The sequence below is a fragment of the Haliotis rufescens genome, unplaced genomic scaffold (genome assembly GCF_023055435.1).
Source record: "Haliotis rufescens isolate VD_foot unplaced genomic scaffold, xgHalRufe1.0.p SCAF_4, whole genome shotgun sequence".
NCBI classification, from domain to species: domain Eukaryota; kingdom Metazoa; phylum Mollusca; class Gastropoda; order Lepetellida; family Haliotidae; genus Haliotis; species Haliotis rufescens.
In genome coordinates, this window is record NW_025964112.1 from 17,199,270 (window position 1) to 17,218,641 (window position 19,372).

The window sequence follows — 19,372 nt, forward strand, 5'->3', positions numbered from 1 at the left end:
TTGATAAGAAATGGTAATATTTCCTTTTTGTTCAGAAATGTTTGATAGTTTGTGTGATAATTTATTGCCAAATAAAGAAAGTTGTGTACTTTCAGCTGAATGTCATGGTTGAGGGTGTGTCATTGATTTCTGCCAATATCTACCTTGTCTGTAATTGAGAATTTTTTTCTGATAGACTTTTCACCTCTACAGAAACAGGAGCAGACAACTCAATAACACTGATCCAACAAATATTTATTTCAAAGTTGATACAAAAATTCCTCTCTGTATTATGGGACATTCTCCACCTCTTCATTCTGTATAAAACTAACAAAACCCTAGGTATGTCACCAACAAACAACACTGCAGGACTTACTTGTTTCCTAAACCTTAACTACGATTTTCATGATACCCTTTATCAGTAACATGCTTATTGCATAGGGAATATCAGTAACTAACATGTGCATGTTCTATTGGAATTATACCTATGGGACGTGTCACAAAGGATTCCTAAAATGTTTGACATACTGTATGGATGTTGAGCAACTGCACCAAGAACACTGCAGATATGTATGATGATCTGATAGTGTGAGTGTTTTTTTGCCTGTTTTAGCAATATTCCAGGAATATCAGGGTTGGGGACACCAGAAATAGGCTTCACACACTGTACCCATGTGGGAATCGAACTCGGGCCTTTGGCGTGACGAGCGAAGGCAAAAAAACACTAGGCTACCCCACCGCCCCTCTGATAGGCGGGGTTACGGGTGGCTGTGCAGAGTTGCGTCCCTTGGGCATGCACTGAGGAACATGACAGTTTTGTGTTGTCTGACCAACACTAGAATATTATGTTCAAGGGAGACTTTCCCAAGACAATTACCTCCATGATCGTAACAAATTTGACTTATGTTAAGGTACACCTTCAGCCTCCCTCTGTGTAACCTTTATTCAGGTTATGCCCCAGAACATCTTGTCTTGTCACCTTGACACTTGCATCACTAGTCGTGTTACTTCACACACTAACACAAATGGGTATTCTGTGACAAACCTGAAACCTGGGCTATTTTGTTTCTTGCTTCTCATTACAAACAGTGAGGTGAACAGCATGGAACATATATGCCTGGCTTTCGAGGATGGGTTTAGAGAATGCATCTTAGCCCGGGGGAATACAGGGCTTTCATGAACTTGCAGTTCTTGTCTTTTGACCTGTATGTAATATCCTTGATACGTTGACATGTATAAGCTATGGCTGATCTGAGGGTAACGATTCCTGGACAGAAACACTATCTCTCACATATAGACTTAAACCATCTATTTTGGAGGGGTGGTCAACCATGACAAAAACAATCAGTGAACATATAGCTTCAAATAAGCAATATGCTGTAGCAAAAACAAACATTAATATTAATGCTTCTTTAAGCATAATCATCAAAGTGAAACATCATTATGAAGACATCATTGGCCTTCATTCCTAAATAACTTGTTCCAACAATTTCTGTTCCCTTTTGATCACCAATGTAAATTATCATATTTTGCAACAAATAACTTATTTCAATAGGATATACAAAAATAAACATAACAGCATAACAACCCTCATTCTACAAACATGAAATTTAAGCAAAATTTGATTAAAGTCATTTACATGTGTGTAAGCATCAGGAAGAAATGATTCAACAATTAAAAGCATGAATCTCTAATATATAAAATTTAAAAAACCCACAGTAATAACAAAAATCATCAAATCTCTGTTTGAAAATGTTGAGTCTCAAAAACACCATGGATAAAGATAGGTATAAAAACAATTCTTATCATGACCCATGTGCAAGTACCCTCAGAACAAAACCCAAGTAATACCCTCCTGACAATGCATTGTTCTTAACTTTATAAACAAACATAACCTGTCAAGCACTGGAGTCAAATGGTAATAATTGGTAAAAATGTACAAAAATAGAGCACACGGTCCTGTACCAATTACTTAAAATGCCATTTGGAGATCTAAGAATAAGCAATGCATTAAAAGCGAATAAAATATTCAGACAAAGTAAGTTTCAAATTTGATGACATCGCTTCAATGAAAAGAAAATGCTATTTATACACATATCATTGATAAACACAAAAACAAACTCTAATCAATTGCAAAAATATTGCAAATTCATACAAAACAACTAAACAAGAAAACTGATCAATAAATATAACTGGGACTAATTTCGGAAAATTGATGTACAAAAGCACATAAAATAATCAGTGCAATGATGAGACACAACATTCAATATCTCCATCACAAAATATAAAATACAGACTAACTACAGAACTAGAAACTTTCTTTAGAACTGTCACCTCTTATAATTGCATAGATAGTCCTCGTTACAGAAAAAAAGATTGGAGCCCTTCAGACTTCGATAAGTCTTAGTGAAGAACAAATACTGAAATGTCTTAATAAGCTCTCGAGACAAAGGTAAACAATCATCATTGCCATATACCAGGAACTTGACAGCACCATTGAAATGAGTTTTTAAGGAGACTTCCGTCATATTTGATTTATGTTGTTTAAGATCTGATTTGTCTGCTTGCTTGGATATTATGATTATTAATCTTTTAATGATAACCCCAATTACACATAGAAAATGTCACCACATCTGTGGTCTAGTGGATAAAGCATCTGCTGGAGAGAGGAAAGTTGGTGGTTTGATCCCAGGGCCGCATCATGCCAAATTGTTAAATAATTACTTTTTGTTACCCTGCCTGGTGCCCTGAATTAAGCAAGGACTGGTAAGCTCTGTGTCAGCAGGCACACTCTTTATACATTATGTTCAGACAATATGACGGTATGAATATGCATCAAAGGTGCAGATACCAATATCCCAGCACTCTAATGTAAACAGGCCAATTAAGACCTTATGAATAATGCAAAAATTGCACTTGAAATAATGAATTGCAAATAAATTAATACTTTCTTAAATAACTTTTCGAATAATGATGCCCTCTCAGTGTTTGCAATTAATGGGGGTCCTTGATGTTTGCCTCTGTAGTATTTGGATTTACATTTCACCCTTTTTGAATTTGCCCTCACTCATTCTTGACTACATTCATTCTCTTACCAAATTTCCCTAGAAAATATGTAACATAAATAAAACTAGTCTGCTTCAGTATCATCTAATATGATTCATTAAACAAGATGCTTTATAGAACATTTTCACATTGACACTCAACCAGAGTACGTGTACATGAGGCATATTTTCAACAACCAATTAACATATTACAAGGTAGACACAATTCTATGGATAACAACTTCTTTAATACTTTAAAAGCGACGTTTCAGTATAGATCCTTATACCGTTGTCAAGCAAGACTGGACTGGAATGTCGCTTTTTACAGTATTAAAGAAGTTGTTATCCATAAAATTGTGTCTACCTTGTCATCCGTCAACTAAGTAATGCCTATCAAACAATTCAATTAGCATGTTTAATACAGCAGATATGGACATGCTCTTAAAAGCAAACAGAAACTGAGAAGATAACCACAGTACTGCTATACACAACAAGAACTATGAATGTAAGTAGAATGGTCCAAATTCAACAGGATATACAAACAAGCAAGACACTGGCCCATCAAGAATATGTGCTACTTGACACAGAAACATCTTTGGTCAGTGAAGAACATAATCTTAATTATGTTTGCAATCAAGTTTGTATTTCAACAGAATCACTGACATTCTTATCATTAGGGGTAAATTTTATACTTCAGTTTTAATGATTATGCTGCTTTGTCATATCACTTTCATATATCATTTCTGAGTGATGATTCATTTTCAGTCATCAGAATTAAAAGGTCATGATCATGATGGAAAGTGGTTAATTTTATCAAATTTGACTAGAACTGACTTTGGCAGTTGGACTTATTTTCAGCACCGACATGTAGGTTTGGATTACCCACAATACCATCTTGTGATGATGTTTGTAAGGCAAGACCAATTATATTACTTGTTTTACATATGTGTCTCCTCTAAATACCTAAAGGCAGGAATGGACAAAATTGAAAATGAAATTCTCTTTCAAACAAAAATACATATAACTGCATTGTGCCTTTTTACCATATTTTCTTCTGCTTAATAGGAACCCATAATCTGAGGTTCAGTTGGTTGGTTGGTTTGTTGTTCAACGCCGCACTCAGCAATATTCAAGCTATATGACGGCAGTCTGTAAATAATCAAGTCTGGACCAGACAATCCAGTAATTGATATCATGAGCATCGATCCACGCAATTGGGATCGATGACATGCATCAACCAAGTCAGCGAGCCTGACCACCCGATCCAGTTAGTTGCCTTTTACGACGATTATAGTCACCTTTTACGGCAAGCATGGGTTGCTGAAGTCCTATTCTATCCTGGAATCTTAATGCAGTCAAAACATTCATATTTTGCTTCAGGCAAAGTCTTTGTTCAAGAAACTAGCAATTTTGTAATTTGGGTGGAAAATGAAAATGGCTGGATTGGAACTTTCACAAAATCGCAGAAGTATTTCCATATTTTTAAGAAGTACATCACAAAGCACATCATTCATATAAAGCTAAACTTTGAATATAGAACTTAATAAATACTAAACGATTAATATGTGAAATTGATTCCTATGAATAAGATAAACTGTAAGGATTAGATACCACAATACCTAGTATACTATTAACAGTATTCACAAATAATTTGTAAATTTCATCTTCCTTGACAATTATTGCCTTGAACACTGGATGGGTTTGCTAAATTCCTCTAATTGAAATTCAGTATCAATGAAACACAGTGGGACATGATTATAATACACAGATATAGCCAACTTTACTATACACAATAACAACAGGTTGGTGATACTGGTGATGGGCTTGCAGAACAGAGATCACAGGAAATAAACAGCGTGTTTGAGGAACCCCCAAATATGGTCACTTGCTGTTCCAACAATAGTTCCACCCTCCCTCGTAGTATATCATTTCATGCAATTAAAACAAGATGCTGTAAACAGATCCATTTAATAAAAAATAATGACTCATATATTTTCTTAAAGCTATTTCTTGTTGATTTATATAACAGCATGTAACCTTTAAATGTCTGACAATTATTCCCTTAACTTTCCTGAAAATACATATTTTCTGACGGCCCTCTGTCACCCCTTTCCCCATGCTTCAAATCTGTCCCTTGAAAATTCAACGGATGGCGTATCTACCATATTTGTCCCTCAAACAAAGCAATCAGTGAGACAACATGAGCAGCATAAACAGATATACACAGATGGTCATACCAACTATAAACAGTCACAATAAATACTTCAGACATATATTTGTCATCTTGAACTCTGTGTAACAATATTAGTCCACACTGCCTTCAATGCTGGTTGATTCATCATGGAGTATGTTTGGTGACATAAAAAAACATCACATTTTGAATTATAAAGTCATATAATTTTGATCATTTAATTATTTGTATTCTTTACTTCCTGATCATAACATACTAGTGAGTGAGTGAGTGAGTATGGTTTTACGCCTCTTTAAGCAATATTCCAGCAATATCACAGCAGGGGACACCAGAAATGGGCTTCACACATTGTACCCATGTCGGGAATCGAACCCGGGTCTTCGGTGTGACGAGCGAACGCTTTAACCATTTGGCTACCCGACCGCCCCTCATAACATACTACTCAATAGAAGTAAAGGACCACCCCATTCTTTCATATTGCTATAGTTAATCTGTCATGCCATAGTACAATAGTAATAGGAATGAATTGGGTGGTCCTTGACGTAACGTCATTAGAGTCGTATGAGAAACTCATTGGAGGTTGTTGTTTTTTAGCCTTACTGTCACTGAACTCTCCTGATGTAGCATCATGAGTTATGTAGAGTAACAGACATTGTTCCTAAATAAGATTACTTGGGGCACGAAGTGTTCCATTTTCACGGGTACAAAAGTATCTATAGGTGAAACTACTTAATATCCTCTTCAAAATTAACAATTAACTTTGATTGTGGGGTTAATGCCATCACAAGAACGAGAGGAGTGCATGGTTGTGGATTTGAACAAAACTGGAGTGAGAAATGTTATGGTACATTAGGGGCAGCATAAATAGAGAATCTCTCTATGGAAATCAGTTTTCCTGAGATTTTATTTATCATCCAAAATCAGTCTTCCAACTTTTTCGCTTTGTAGACAGTAATAAGCAGTGTCTTAGTGTAAAAAGTACTGCAAACAGCTTCAGTAGCAGAGCCATTAGTGATGTCATTTGATTGTGACGTCATGGTAACCAATGACGTCACAATGGTCTGCAAAGCATTGTGATGCAATTTCATTGCAGCGATATCTACAATGTAGATATCGCTTGATCTCACCCAAGCATATCTCCCGTGGGACCCAGTTTTGGATGATAAATAGAATGCACAGCCTTCACCAGTCTTGTCATTTGAACAGTACCAGTATATTATGATGTTTTGAAAACTAGAAGGATTAAGAAAAATAACACAACTTTATTAAGATGAGCAGACAATCCTAAAAACATTGCTTCTTCAAATTATCCCGGCTCATGTTGCTATTGTTTAATGTATCAATATTACCAACTTGCTAATAAATGCAAACATTAATTAATCAAGGTATTTGTGATGATATTAACCCCTGATGTTTGATATAAAGGAGCAATAACAGTCAAGCGGACATTTACACTGTGTAGCCAACATTTATGCTAAGAATAACTGGACAATATGACGGGTGTTTAACATGAGAAAATATTCACATTCAGGCATTTTGGTGAGAGGTAACTCTTGTTAGCAGAGGCCTATCTTTACAACAAGGAAGTGGAGTATGCGATGTAACAAGGAAATATTTTGAAGACACGATGTACTCATAAAATATTTCTGCAGAAAAGTGATGCACCAGTGAAATATTTGCATCTTGCAACAGTGGACGAAAGTGGAGGGACTTAAAACTCAGCACTCATGATTGGACAAGCTTCGAAAGTTGTGAACAAGGACTGTTAAATGGATGAATCAGTTCACAAATGTGACCAGTGCAACAATTCTGGCATATACATGATCTTTGGTGTTCAAAAACAGATGATACCGGGTTGACAATTTTTACAAATTCATCCATCTGTACATTCCACATCTTGTTAAAACACTGCCTCTTCATATACCTTTTCATCCCCATCTTTTACCAATAATGCACATGTTCACCAATCAAGGTCAGTTAGGAAATACTTTCACAGTATACAACAAACACATGTTCACCTCCATTCAGAAACAAAGCCTACATGGCAAATCAAGGGTCATATCCCATACAACCAATCAAATCATCCATAACATCTTTCTTCAAATTATGAACCAATTAGAAAGCACTTAATACAAATACAGCCAATAGCACAACCAGTTCCATCAGTCCTCTTCAAGAGTCTCAACATAATACTGGTTTTCTCTTAAATAGTTCTTCACTTTCTCCGGCACTGGCAGGACGTCGATGTGATCTCGCCGGACCCAGCGTAGGATGAGGAAGCGGCACATGTGCTGCAGTGACGGAACACGACAGAAGCGAGACACAGGGTGGAGGAGACGGATGGCAATTGGTGGCGATCCCGGCCCGGACGGACGCAGGAAGTACAAAAACTTCCCTGAATGGGAGAAGTGGACTGCCTGCTCGATGAAATCTTTAATGGTGGAAGTCCCATGGGAGTCTGGCTGAGACCAGAAACTGAACACACCTGGAAACAGTCAAAATACAATTGTTACTAGATCTGGTAAAAACTGAGTGAGTGAGTTGTGTTTGATGCCGCTTTTAACATTATTCCAGTTATATTGTGGCGTGTCAGCTTAATGTGGGAGGAAAGCCCGAAGTGATGCAGGTCTTAGACATTTACCACTTTGGTGAAACCCACGAGCACAGGAATGGTGCTGACAAACCTAGAAACATAATCGGGGCAAACCGGGATTCGAAGGAACAATCATAAGTTTCTGGCGTGCCCAAGGGACGCAACTATGCTCAGCGAACCATGGCGCCTTAGACGACTGGGCCACCAGTGCCCCCACTAAGTAAGAGAGTAAACATTGCTTTAGGCTGCTGTCAGTGATGTCCAAGCTGTGTCAAGGATACCTGTAAATAGATGCGGCTGGGGGCACACATGCATTATACCTGACACCATGTTTGTTTAATGCTACAAATAAAGTATTTTGTATCTAATTTGGTAATTATACATTTCATTTATCTATTTTGGTAATTACACATTTCATTTACATACGAAAGCATTTAATTCAGGCCATTGAGTGGGGGGCAAGCCCCACAAACCCCTTGTTGTTTTAGCGAGGTGACAAGAATGGCATCTGTAAAACATGGAAACCGTTACTAAGGAATAAGCTCATGCACATTTTTTCCAAAGTGGCGGAACTGCATTCTTGCCACGGCTGGGCCAGGCTAAACTGGTTTATTACGTACATTAACAAAGACCCACACCATCTGCATCCAATCGCATACTATCCATCAGGGCACACATAGTAACCACAAATTATTCATTATTGTTGGCACTTATGACTATTAAAACGATCCCATGGGATTCTGGGTTAGAATAGGTCCACAGCAAACCTATACTAGTTGTCACAGGCAAATGGATCAGGTGGTCAGGCTTGGTGTCTTGGTTGATTGCGTGACATGACCCCGATGCTGTGGACTGTTGTTCACCATATCGATCAGTGGAGTGTCTGGTCTAGGCTTAAATATTTCCAGGCCGCTGCGATATAGCTGGAATATTGCTGTGCGTGGCGTTAAACAACAAACATATAACATGTGTTTAACATGGGGAGTCGAAACCCCAAGGAAGACATGTCCAGGTGACCTGGAAAGTTCTTATATTACTTTTGTCACATTCACCTTTGTTGTGCTCGATGCGTGTGTGGCACACGGACCCCATGCACTTGAATGACAGGCTGAGGATGTAGTTCTCGTTGGAGCTGTCCCGGACCAGGAAGGACCCGTCAGGTTTGTTCAGCAACTTGTTCACTGCCTCGTTGTAGCTGAGCGGACCCCAGTACCACCCACACTGAAACAACATGTTTGATAATACAGTCATAAATACACATTGGTCTTGACCCATCCAAATGAATCTTTATTTGGCAATAATACATTCTTTACTAGTTTTCCATCCCCACCCACCTCACTACAAAACACCCTGTCTCATATCAATGTATTGGCCCCAAGTACCAACGAGGTAAATCGCACATTAGTTGTCTTGTTTCTCTACTTGACAGAATATACCACATACATAGTCCTTCCAAAAGTCCAACAACAGTTAACATACACAGATGCCTTGACAATTTAGTTCAAAATACAATATGAAATAAAATGGCTCCAGCCTTTTCATTGAAAATCTAATAAGTATTATATTGTGGCCATAAGACTGTTGATCTTGCCTAACATCATCCTAAATCAAGTGAATCATTTCTCCATTCTATATGCTAAATACCCTGGACCCATTTAATGAGCGACTGACTACGTGGTCCAGCTGTCCCTGGTTCGATCCCCTGGCCCTGTCAGACCAAAAATGTTAAAAAGACGGACCTTGTTGTTTGGCATTAAGGGGACAAAACAAGGACTGGTCGGCTCGGAGTCAACGAAATATGTCTGAGTTCGGTAACTGTGGCATGGTATCTCTGTGGGCTGGCACCTATAAAATAGCATCGCTATATGGCTGAAATAATTGCCGATGTGACGTTAAATTTGAACTCACTCACTATTAAAATTGCATTAGTCCAGACTAGTGTGAGCATGTACAGGTCCAGAGTTCGGTCCCCGGCCTCGTCTTACCTAAAGACATTGACAGATGGTACTTGTTGTTACCCTGTCTGGCGCTCAGCATTAAGGGGTTGAAACAAGGACTGGTCACCTCGGAGTCAGTATACTGTGTCTGAATTGGGTATTCATGTTAAACTCGGCATGGTTTCTCAGTGGGCTAGCACTATAAATCGGCATCAGTCCGGACTAGTACAAGCAGCCAAACATACACACACGTGCATGTCGTTATATGAGTGCAATAATCTCCAGCATGAAGTTAAAAACATTTCACCTCACCTCACCTCACCTCACCTCACCTCACCTCTCCTAACCTCACCATTTAAAGAATATGGAGTAAACACTATTGTTGAAGTTTCAAAGTGTACTGGTGTGTTAGTGAGGTGAACCCAAAATACATTCAAATAATGTATTCATAATAGTGATCTCTGGCAATTTTTGTGTTCTTTAAAACGCAATTACAATATCAATTTTAGCAATTGTTATCATAAACAAAATATTAAGCAGAAAAGTGTCTGGTTATATTAGTTGATGATGATGATGTTTCTGCTTTTGTCTACTGGCCATGCATGTTCTGTCCATGTGGAGGTGTCCTGAGATGCTCAGTGAGTGCAGTCAGGTGGTGGTCGGGGTTCCAAGAACACTGTTCTTCCACAGGGATGAGCATAGATGTGTTCGTGTGGCTGCATGTACTAGTCCAGACTTAGGCAGGTTTTATAGCGCTAGCCCACTGAGATACCATGCTGCAGTTTAACATGGATACCCCACTCAGACACAGTAAACTCTTTGGAGATCATATTGAGAATTGGATCATAATATTAAATAATAAAACGGGTCTTACTTCGAGAAGTGCATCAAATCACATGAGCACCTTGATTAGAAACATGATAGGATTTGGAAAAAATCTGTTGTCGTCAACTTGGCAGTACACATGCTTTACAAAACGAAATCTGCATAGCAGTTTACAAACTGGATGTCCATTTCGTCACTGATTGGGCTATGCATAGACTCATTAGTCCAGCCAACTCAATAATTCCAGCCTAGTTTGGCGAGGGTTGAAACTAGACTTTTATAGTCAGTTAACTCTCTTGCCTCGGGAAGATGCTCTTCAATATTCCCTTCATTGCCCCTTCCTGGGCCTGTACATTTCCCCCTTGACCCCTGCTTGTCACTCCTTCCCTGTGTGGCGCTGCAAGCTAACTTACATCTTTCAGTTGCCGCATGGACTCCAGGAACGCCCGGTGTGCAGCATTTGTTGCATTTTGATCTGCAAGAGAAACAATAGAATCAGTATGTGCGTGGCGTGGAATCTTTCAATGTAACATGATAGGGATGGGTGTTGCTGGATCATTTGTGGCTCAAGTTTGTCAACTGCTGTCGCACAAATGTACTGTGTTGCCCTGAAACAACCTCTGGAAATGTCATTTGCTGTTGTATATTTGAGAACATACTCAACAGAAAACAAGGACTCCAATCTGGTAGCTTGCAGTGTCAATCCTAGGGGACTTCTAGATTCTTGGGTTTTCTGTGAGTGTGTTAGCGTGTATGGTTTAACGCCACTTTGAACAGTATTTTAGTTATGTCAGCTTGATGTGGGAAGAAAGCCTGAAGTGATGCAGTCCTTAAACATTTACCACACTGACCACATTTACTGCATGGGTACAGTGCTGTCAAACCTAGAAGCATAATCAGGGGAAACTGGGTGAGGTGAGGTGAGGTGACATGGGGTTTAACGTCACGTCCAAGATTATTGCACTTATATAGCGATATGCGTGCATGTGTGTGTGTGTGTGTGTGTGGCTGCTTGTACTTGTCCGGACTGATGCCGATTTATAGTGCTAGCTCACTGAGATACCATGCCGCAGTTTAACATGAATACCCCACTCAGAGACAGTATACTGACTCCGAGCCAACCAGTCCTTGTTTTAGCCCCTTAATGCCAAGCGCCAGACAGGGTAACAACAAGTACCATCTTTTAACGTCTTTTGGTATGACGCGGCCGGGGATCGAACCCCAGACCTTTCACTCTCCAGGCGGACGCTCTACCACTAGACCACAGAGGCAGTCAGGGGATTTAATCCCATGATCATAAGGGATGCAACTTGTTTGCCTTAGATAACTGGGCAACCCATCAACCTTGGTATACTTAGAAGGGGAGAAGATTCCACCTGCAAAGTATACCCTGGATGGCTTGGGGAACTCTGATTCCACCTGAGTAGATTCTAGTCCACTAGCAACCTGCTACTGGTCAGATGCCCGGAAAGTGTGGTTCACGCTTCACAATATCAATCACTGGATTGTCTGGTCCACACGGGATTATTTACCAGCAAAATCATACAGCTGAAATATTCCGGAATGTGGTGTTAGACAACAAGCAAACAAAACAAACAAAGAGATCCTACCCTGAGGGAATACAGAGATAACGACACTGTTTTCTAATGAGACTGGTATCCTTGCCAGCCTCATCTTATTATTCCCAAGTACCTACAGTTGAAGAAAATTGTTGTGTGTTGCCTTCTTTCCATACTGGATGAAAAACATCCTATTCATATTCAAAGTGAAAAGATTTCAATGTTTTTAATATACATGGACACCATGTACATGGAGATAATGCTTGTCATAAGGGGCGACTAACAGTTCAGGCTCGCTGACTTGGTTGATGTATGACATTGTATCCCAATTGCGTGGATTGATGCTCATGATGTCAATCACTGGATTGACTGGTCTAGACTCGATTATTTACAGATGCTGAGTGGAGCGTTAAACAAACAAATATACATCGCCTACCAAACACTCATGCATCATGTGTAGCACAAACAGATGCCTTGAACAGTTTGTTAAAAAGATATATATACATATATGATAAATATAAAAAAAAAGCCTTATGCCTCATGTTTGTAAAAATGGATGAATATTTATGAAGTAATTTATTTTGGCCTAAAATAGAGTGCCTAATCTACCCAGGGAATCAAGACTACAACAGGGGTAGACTCTGGTTACATCAAAGAAATAATATCACTTCGAGTTTCCATAATGACTTTCTGTTAAGAAACCCCATTATCTCTACATTTCGTGACGTAAACGTGGACAATTATCCTACTGAAAATACCACCATGGATCAGTAATATCACTGAATAACAGCGATAGCACGTTCTATCCTTAATATATTCATAACTTTTCTGACCAAAGCCTAAAAAAGTAGCCTGATCAATAAGTGAGTTGTAAAACAAGTTTATTTTCAAGAACCTTTTCAAGAAGATTGCTTATCCTGCATTAAATCACAAGCATCCATTATGAGCATGCATATGACAGCTATCAAGCAGAATGTTATCAGCACCCAGTGGTTTATCACTGCACATGCAGTCAAGTGTTTACACAAGCTACCTATCTGAAAAAGCTGATAGCCTACATTTTACACAGCCTGTCAAACAAGCTATTGTGTTACTCTGTAAGCAAGTTGCCACATTGTAGGCTGGTGTGTGTGTAGTCCCAAATCTTGAACATCTTTGACTACCTGTTGGCTCTGTACCAAATTTACTAGCTACAGAACGCTGCTTTGTCCATCCATCGGGATGCTGATTACTATGTATAATAAAACTGTTATAGAATCTAAATATTTAGCTGAATATTCTCTATTGAAGTAAAATCCTGGTGTTTCTAAACTCGACACTCGGTTGAACACCACCTATAACTGATTGAAGCACTTATAAAATATACAAGCCAAAATGCTATGGTCTAATTCTTCCTAAAAAGCCAAGGGGCAAGGTCATATATAGACAGCTCTTGGGACTGAGCCAAAAGAATCCAATATCCGGGTATTCCATAGTTGTGTTTCCAACTTTTTATAACTCACTACATCTGTGATATCACCTTACTACCCAGGTATGAAGCGACATTAGATCACAAGGAAAAGATAAATAGGACACGCTTTGACATTTATTGAATCAACTGTGACTTGGCATTCACCAGCTGTCTGTTTGAAGACAAATGTCCTCCCAAGTTAAACATTGCCAATACAAAATGACTCCAGGGATCAAGGAAATGTTCTTCTGACACAGTTTTCTACTAGGGTTATTCTTGTCCTTGTTTTAAATGATGATATGGAAGGACAGTCGGGACCAACAAAACTATCTGCTTGTCATCAGTTTTTCTAATATTTCAGTTTCTACATAATGACCTTTGGCTGCATGTATAAAAATTTATACATACTAGTTTACCATACCTGCTTCCTGGTCTGAAGTGACTTACCGTATTCGACGTAATAAGCGCCCCGCTCCAATAAGCGCCCACGGCGACATTTGCTAAGATATTGGCTAGTGAACAATCCCAATTAGCACCCCTTCCAATTGATCAATGTACACAAGACTTATTTACTCGCGTATAATACACACTCGTGTGTTATATGCACCATTAATTATTGGCATTTAATTCTGGAAAAATATATCTGTCGTACATAAACATTTCAGGCTGTCAGCATAAACCACGAAATTTATCTTTCAACTCAGTTTTTTTCACCAAAATAACATTCTAATAAGAGCCCCCTATTTCTAATTTTGAGACCGCCCTGGGCGCTTATTACGTCGAATACGGTATATGATAACATGTGGAGTTGGACTTTATTGCCAAGCTTGAACACAGAACATAAGGAACTTGACAGAAGCTCATTGCGTGGTTGATCTACTGGATACAGAGCCTGTCAAGGCAGCCTGACTCTATACAAGGCCTATTATTATATAGGACTGAATAAACATATGCACTTCACCACGTTACATACAATGTGTAAGCTAATGGGGACCAAAGGGAGTTTGTGTGTTTTTATAGGTTTAGAATTTTAAGGTTTATTGGCAGCTTGTTTGTTGTACTTTTATTTTTAACTGCGGCCAAGTAGGCCTGTTTTGATTAGATATATGCCTAGTGCTTTAAATGTTTGTAAGTCATTTAGGGGGTTAAGTACCATTGCTAGTGTCATTTGATTGTTGCAATTGAGTGTGGATTGGAGTGTTGTTCTGTGTTTCTGGTAATGTGTGCACCCCACACAATCCCTCACAACCACTGACAGCTACCTCACACAACACCTCACAACCACTGACAGCTACCCTACACAACCCCTGACAGCTACCCCCCACAACCCCTCACAACCAATGACAGCTACCCCCACAACCCCTCACAACCAATGACAGCTACCCCACACAACCCCTCACAACCACGGACAGCTACCCCACACAACCCCTCACAACCACTGACAACTACCCCCCACAACCCCTCACAACCAATAACAGCTACCCCACACAACCCCTCACAACCAATGACAGCTACCCCCCACAACCCCTCACAACCAATGACAACTACCCCACACAACCCCTCACAACCACTGACAGCTACCCCACACAACCCCTCACAACCACTGACAGCTACCCCCCACAACCCCTCACAACCAATAACAGCTACCCCCCACAACCCCTCACAACCACTGACAGCTACCCCCCACAACCCCTCACAACCAATGACAACTACCTCACACAACCCCTCACAACCACTGACAGCTACCCCCCACAACCCCTCACAACTACATCACACAACCCCTCACAACCACTGACAGCTACCCCCCACAACCCCTCACAACCAATGACAACTACCCCACACAACCCCTCACAACCACTGACAGCTACCTCACACAACCCCTCACAACCACTGACAGCTACCTCACACAACCCCTGACAGCTACCCTTCACAACCCTCACAATCATCACCCCTCCACCACACAATCATAACCACTCCACCACACAATCATAACCACTCCACCACACAATCATAACTACTCCACCACACAATCGTAACCACTCCACCACACGATCCCAACCACTCCACCACACAATCGTAACCACTCCACCACACAATCCCAACCACTCCACCACACAATCCCAACCACTCCACCACACGATCCCAACCACTCCACCACACGATCCCAACCACTCCACCACACGATCCCAACCACTCCACCACACAATCCCAACCACTCCACCACACAATCCACCACACAATCCCAACCACTCCACCACACAATCCCAACCACTCCACCACACAATCCCCATGATCATCTTCCAGTGCCACCCCTTATCCAAGCTGAACACAATCTGTCACCATGCATTTAATCAGGCTTTTCTATCAAAAACAAGTTATGAACAGCTTCATCAAGATTAAATCACACATTTTTTTATGTGTGCACAGCTTCAATGAAAATGAAATTAAACATCTTTTGACTCGGAAGTTCAAAAAAATCCTGTGCATAATTATAGTCATAAACAAAGACAAAAATACTATGAACTATTTCAAAGCTGTGTAAGGTGGTGAAATGGAAAATAACATACGCCCCCACCTAACAAACCATATTGCTACTGTTAATGAGTCCTTGTAGCTAGGTTATTTATACCAGGCAGAATGTACACCACTTCAGTGAAGAAGTGAGTCTCTCACCTGTTCATAAATAAGGCTGGGGCAGGAAGTAGTGGGTGTGTTCACAGAAGAGGAGAGAGGAGAATTGGAAAGGATGTTGCTGTGTGATGGGGGTGAAGTTAAAAGGGGGTGGGGTGGCGTTGTTGGGGGTGTTGTGGGAGAGGTGTTGGTGTGTAGGGGGGGATCTAGAGAGGGATTTGGTGTGGGGATTTGGTGTTCGTGGGAGAGGTGTTGGTGTGTAGGGGGGGATCTAGAGAGGGATTTGGTGTGGGGAGAGGGTGTTCGTGGGAGAGGTGTTGGTGTGTAGGGGGGGATCTAGAGAGGGATTTGGTGTGGGGAGGGGGTGTTCCTGGGAGAGGTGTTGGTGTGTTAGGGGATCTAGAGAGGGATTTGGTGTGGGGAGGGGGTGTTCGTGGGAGAGGTGTTGGTGTGTGGGGGGGATCTAGAGAGGGATTTGGTGTGGGGAGGGGGGGTCATGGGAGAGGTGTTGTGTGTCCAGGCTGATCCATCTAGACATTCCTCAGGGTGTCACATACAGCCAGGATACCAGAGGGCCCAGGGTGATGACAAACTAACAACTACACTCATGACTCATGTGGTATAGGAATGTTACAACACATAGTTTACAATGCTTTTAGCATTAATGGTGTGTGTATTTTAATTTTATCAAAAATACTGCATGACATTCATAGATTATCAACAGGAAGCCACATGTTGAGTGAGTGAGTGAGAGAGTGAGTGAGTGAGTGAGTGAGCTTGGGGGGGACCGTGGAAGGAAGAGAGGGAGAGAGAGAGGGAGGAAGGATGGAGAGGGAGAGGGAGATGTTGCAGTCTGACTCCAGCTGTCCTACTGTGGCCTGTTCAAAACAAACCAGTGCTTGATTGTAGGAACGAACATTCACAGGAGTACCATGACATGTAGAAAACCAAGTCACAGAACATGACCACCTGATCTCCACGTTAGTCACAGAACCTGACCACCCGATACCTGTGTAAGTCACAGAACATGACCACCTGATCTCCACGTTAGTCACAGAACCTGACCATCTGATATCCGTGTTAGTCACAGAACATGACCACCTGATCTCCACGTTAGTCACAGAACCTTGTAACATGATACATTGCAACATGAATAAAAATGACTTGGTTTCACTAAGACTGAAATCCAAAAAGTTATTCACAGATTTTGAAAAATATCAATGAAAATTCATTCAAGTACAGTTTTACAAGTGAGTGAGTTGGTGAAGCACATCCTCACCACTTGAGTTTTAAATCACTGGATAAAGGTGAGCTTCATTGCCTCTTGTACTCTGGACTACACATAACATTCGGAATATTTGTCATTGATGAAAGATTTGCAAACTTTGAACAACAGTATATTCACACCAGGAAATATCTCACTCCAAATTCCGTGAGTTGCTTTCGATGTGTAATGATAGAAATGACTAACCACATAAAAGAATTGACTCAAACCGTAATAGCCACCGATTAGTCATAAAATATTTATGTACAGTAACCCAGATTTCAGATGAACCTCCAAGTCTCCACCAACCAGTGGTCTCAGTGAAGATCTGAACATACAGCTCATGGCTGTTTTTGTTGCTGGGGAGCTGTTCTGCCCATCTGCCTATGCAAAACTTGTCCAGATAATTACCATCCTTCCAACAAGCTTCTATATCCCCCCTGCAATCTTACAACTTAATTCAAACAAAACAGAAGACTCATTCCTGAATCCTCCATGGGTTGTGCTTATTTAAATCTTGCTTGAAACCACGTAACAGGTGATATCTGGGATCCCTTCAGGTGCATGTCTGTGTTCCTGCTTATCTTGCTCTTACCTATGCTATAAAATCCATTATCACGCCCCCACATTGTCCATGTACATCCCCCCTCCTTATCTCTCCCTTCCACAAGTGATAATACTAGTGATGTAGTGTAAAGGTTATCGCAGCATCTCTGTCACAAGCTGTATCAGCCCTCCCATGTTACTACTCCATTCCCCACCCCCTAAATCATGTGCCCCCCAACCATGTGCCCCCTCCCCCATATCCTCCTGCCTTCCCCTTCATGTAGAATCATTATTTTACATGTCACCATACATTTCATTCATGTACTTTCCCCAACTTTTCTTTACATGCTGACACATCCCTGTCCCTACTTTCTCTGACAAATCCCCCCCCCCCCCCACACTCTCTTTGACATCCTTTCTCCTTGATCCCTTCCTATGTACATGCTTCCCTCTGTGAACGTCCCATTCATCCACTTCCCCTCTTCCTACCCTCATAATTTAACCACGCCCATTCTGTCATGCCTCTGTACCTCTCCCCACACTTCTCTTTCCTAACCTTTCTATACACAAGCCCACACCTCTCTCCTCAATTTATCCTTGCCTATGTTAATACCCCTTCAAACACACCCCTTCCCTAAACCCACCCCACACAACCTTACCTCTCCCCACACAACTCTCCCCTACCCACACAACCTTACCCTGCCCAACATCACCTTCCCCCTACACACATCCTTACCCCTCACAACCCTTATGTACCCCCACAACACACATCCCTTCCCTTCTGTTCTCACAATCCACATCCGTCCTTGCCCACACACCTATTACCCCTCCCAACTCAACTTTACCCTGCCCCACATAACCCTAACCCTCCCAAGACATCCCTCCCCCCATCCTTGCCGACATACCACTCCCCATTCATCCTCTCCCCATTCATCCTCTCCTCCCCTAATCCTCCTAAACTCCATCGCACCTCACCCGTTTTAACACATGCTTGCCTGGAGGACACCTCCCCAAAGATCCAACTCCCTCCCTCCTGATCCCCCATCCCTAGGGTTATCTGGAGCCACCCCTGACTAAGGATGAGATAGTCCCCCAATGGGACAGCTTCATCAACAGCTTGCCTATGTGGGAGATCCTCACTGAGTCATGCCCAGATTCAAACGGCACCTACGACACCCCAGGGAGCAGTGAGCCACCAGGCAAACCACTCACAAAGTGACCAGATTGGCTGCAAAAGACATTCACTGTGGAGGCTTATCTTCACCGCCTAATGACTGGAATTAAATGGAAGCACTTCTCACTGACTAATCCAGCAATGCAACTTGATATGTTTTAACTGTGTGCATTAACGAC

The 19,372-nt window shown here is 41.0% G+C and overlaps 1 protein-coding gene across 1 annotated transcript in view; it reads right to left on the reverse strand.

The window, feature by feature from the left end:
- Positions 1-217: 217 nt before the first annotated feature.
- LOC124149217 (microtubule-associated protein futsch-like) overlaps positions 218-19,372 on the reverse strand; it is a 52,824-nt gene continuing 33,669 nt past the window's right edge. The window contains exons 3-5 of the mRNA XM_046520658.2: positions 10,983-11,044; positions 8,860-9,028; positions 218-7,699 (exon numbers count right to left, since the gene is read on the reverse strand). Coding sequence (XP_046376614.2) covers positions 7,377-7,699; positions 8,860-9,028; positions 10,983-11,044 — 554 coding nt within the window. The 3' untranslated portion in view covers positions 218-7,376. The remainder of the gene's footprint in view (positions 7,700-8,859; positions 9,029-10,982; positions 11,045-19,372) is intronic.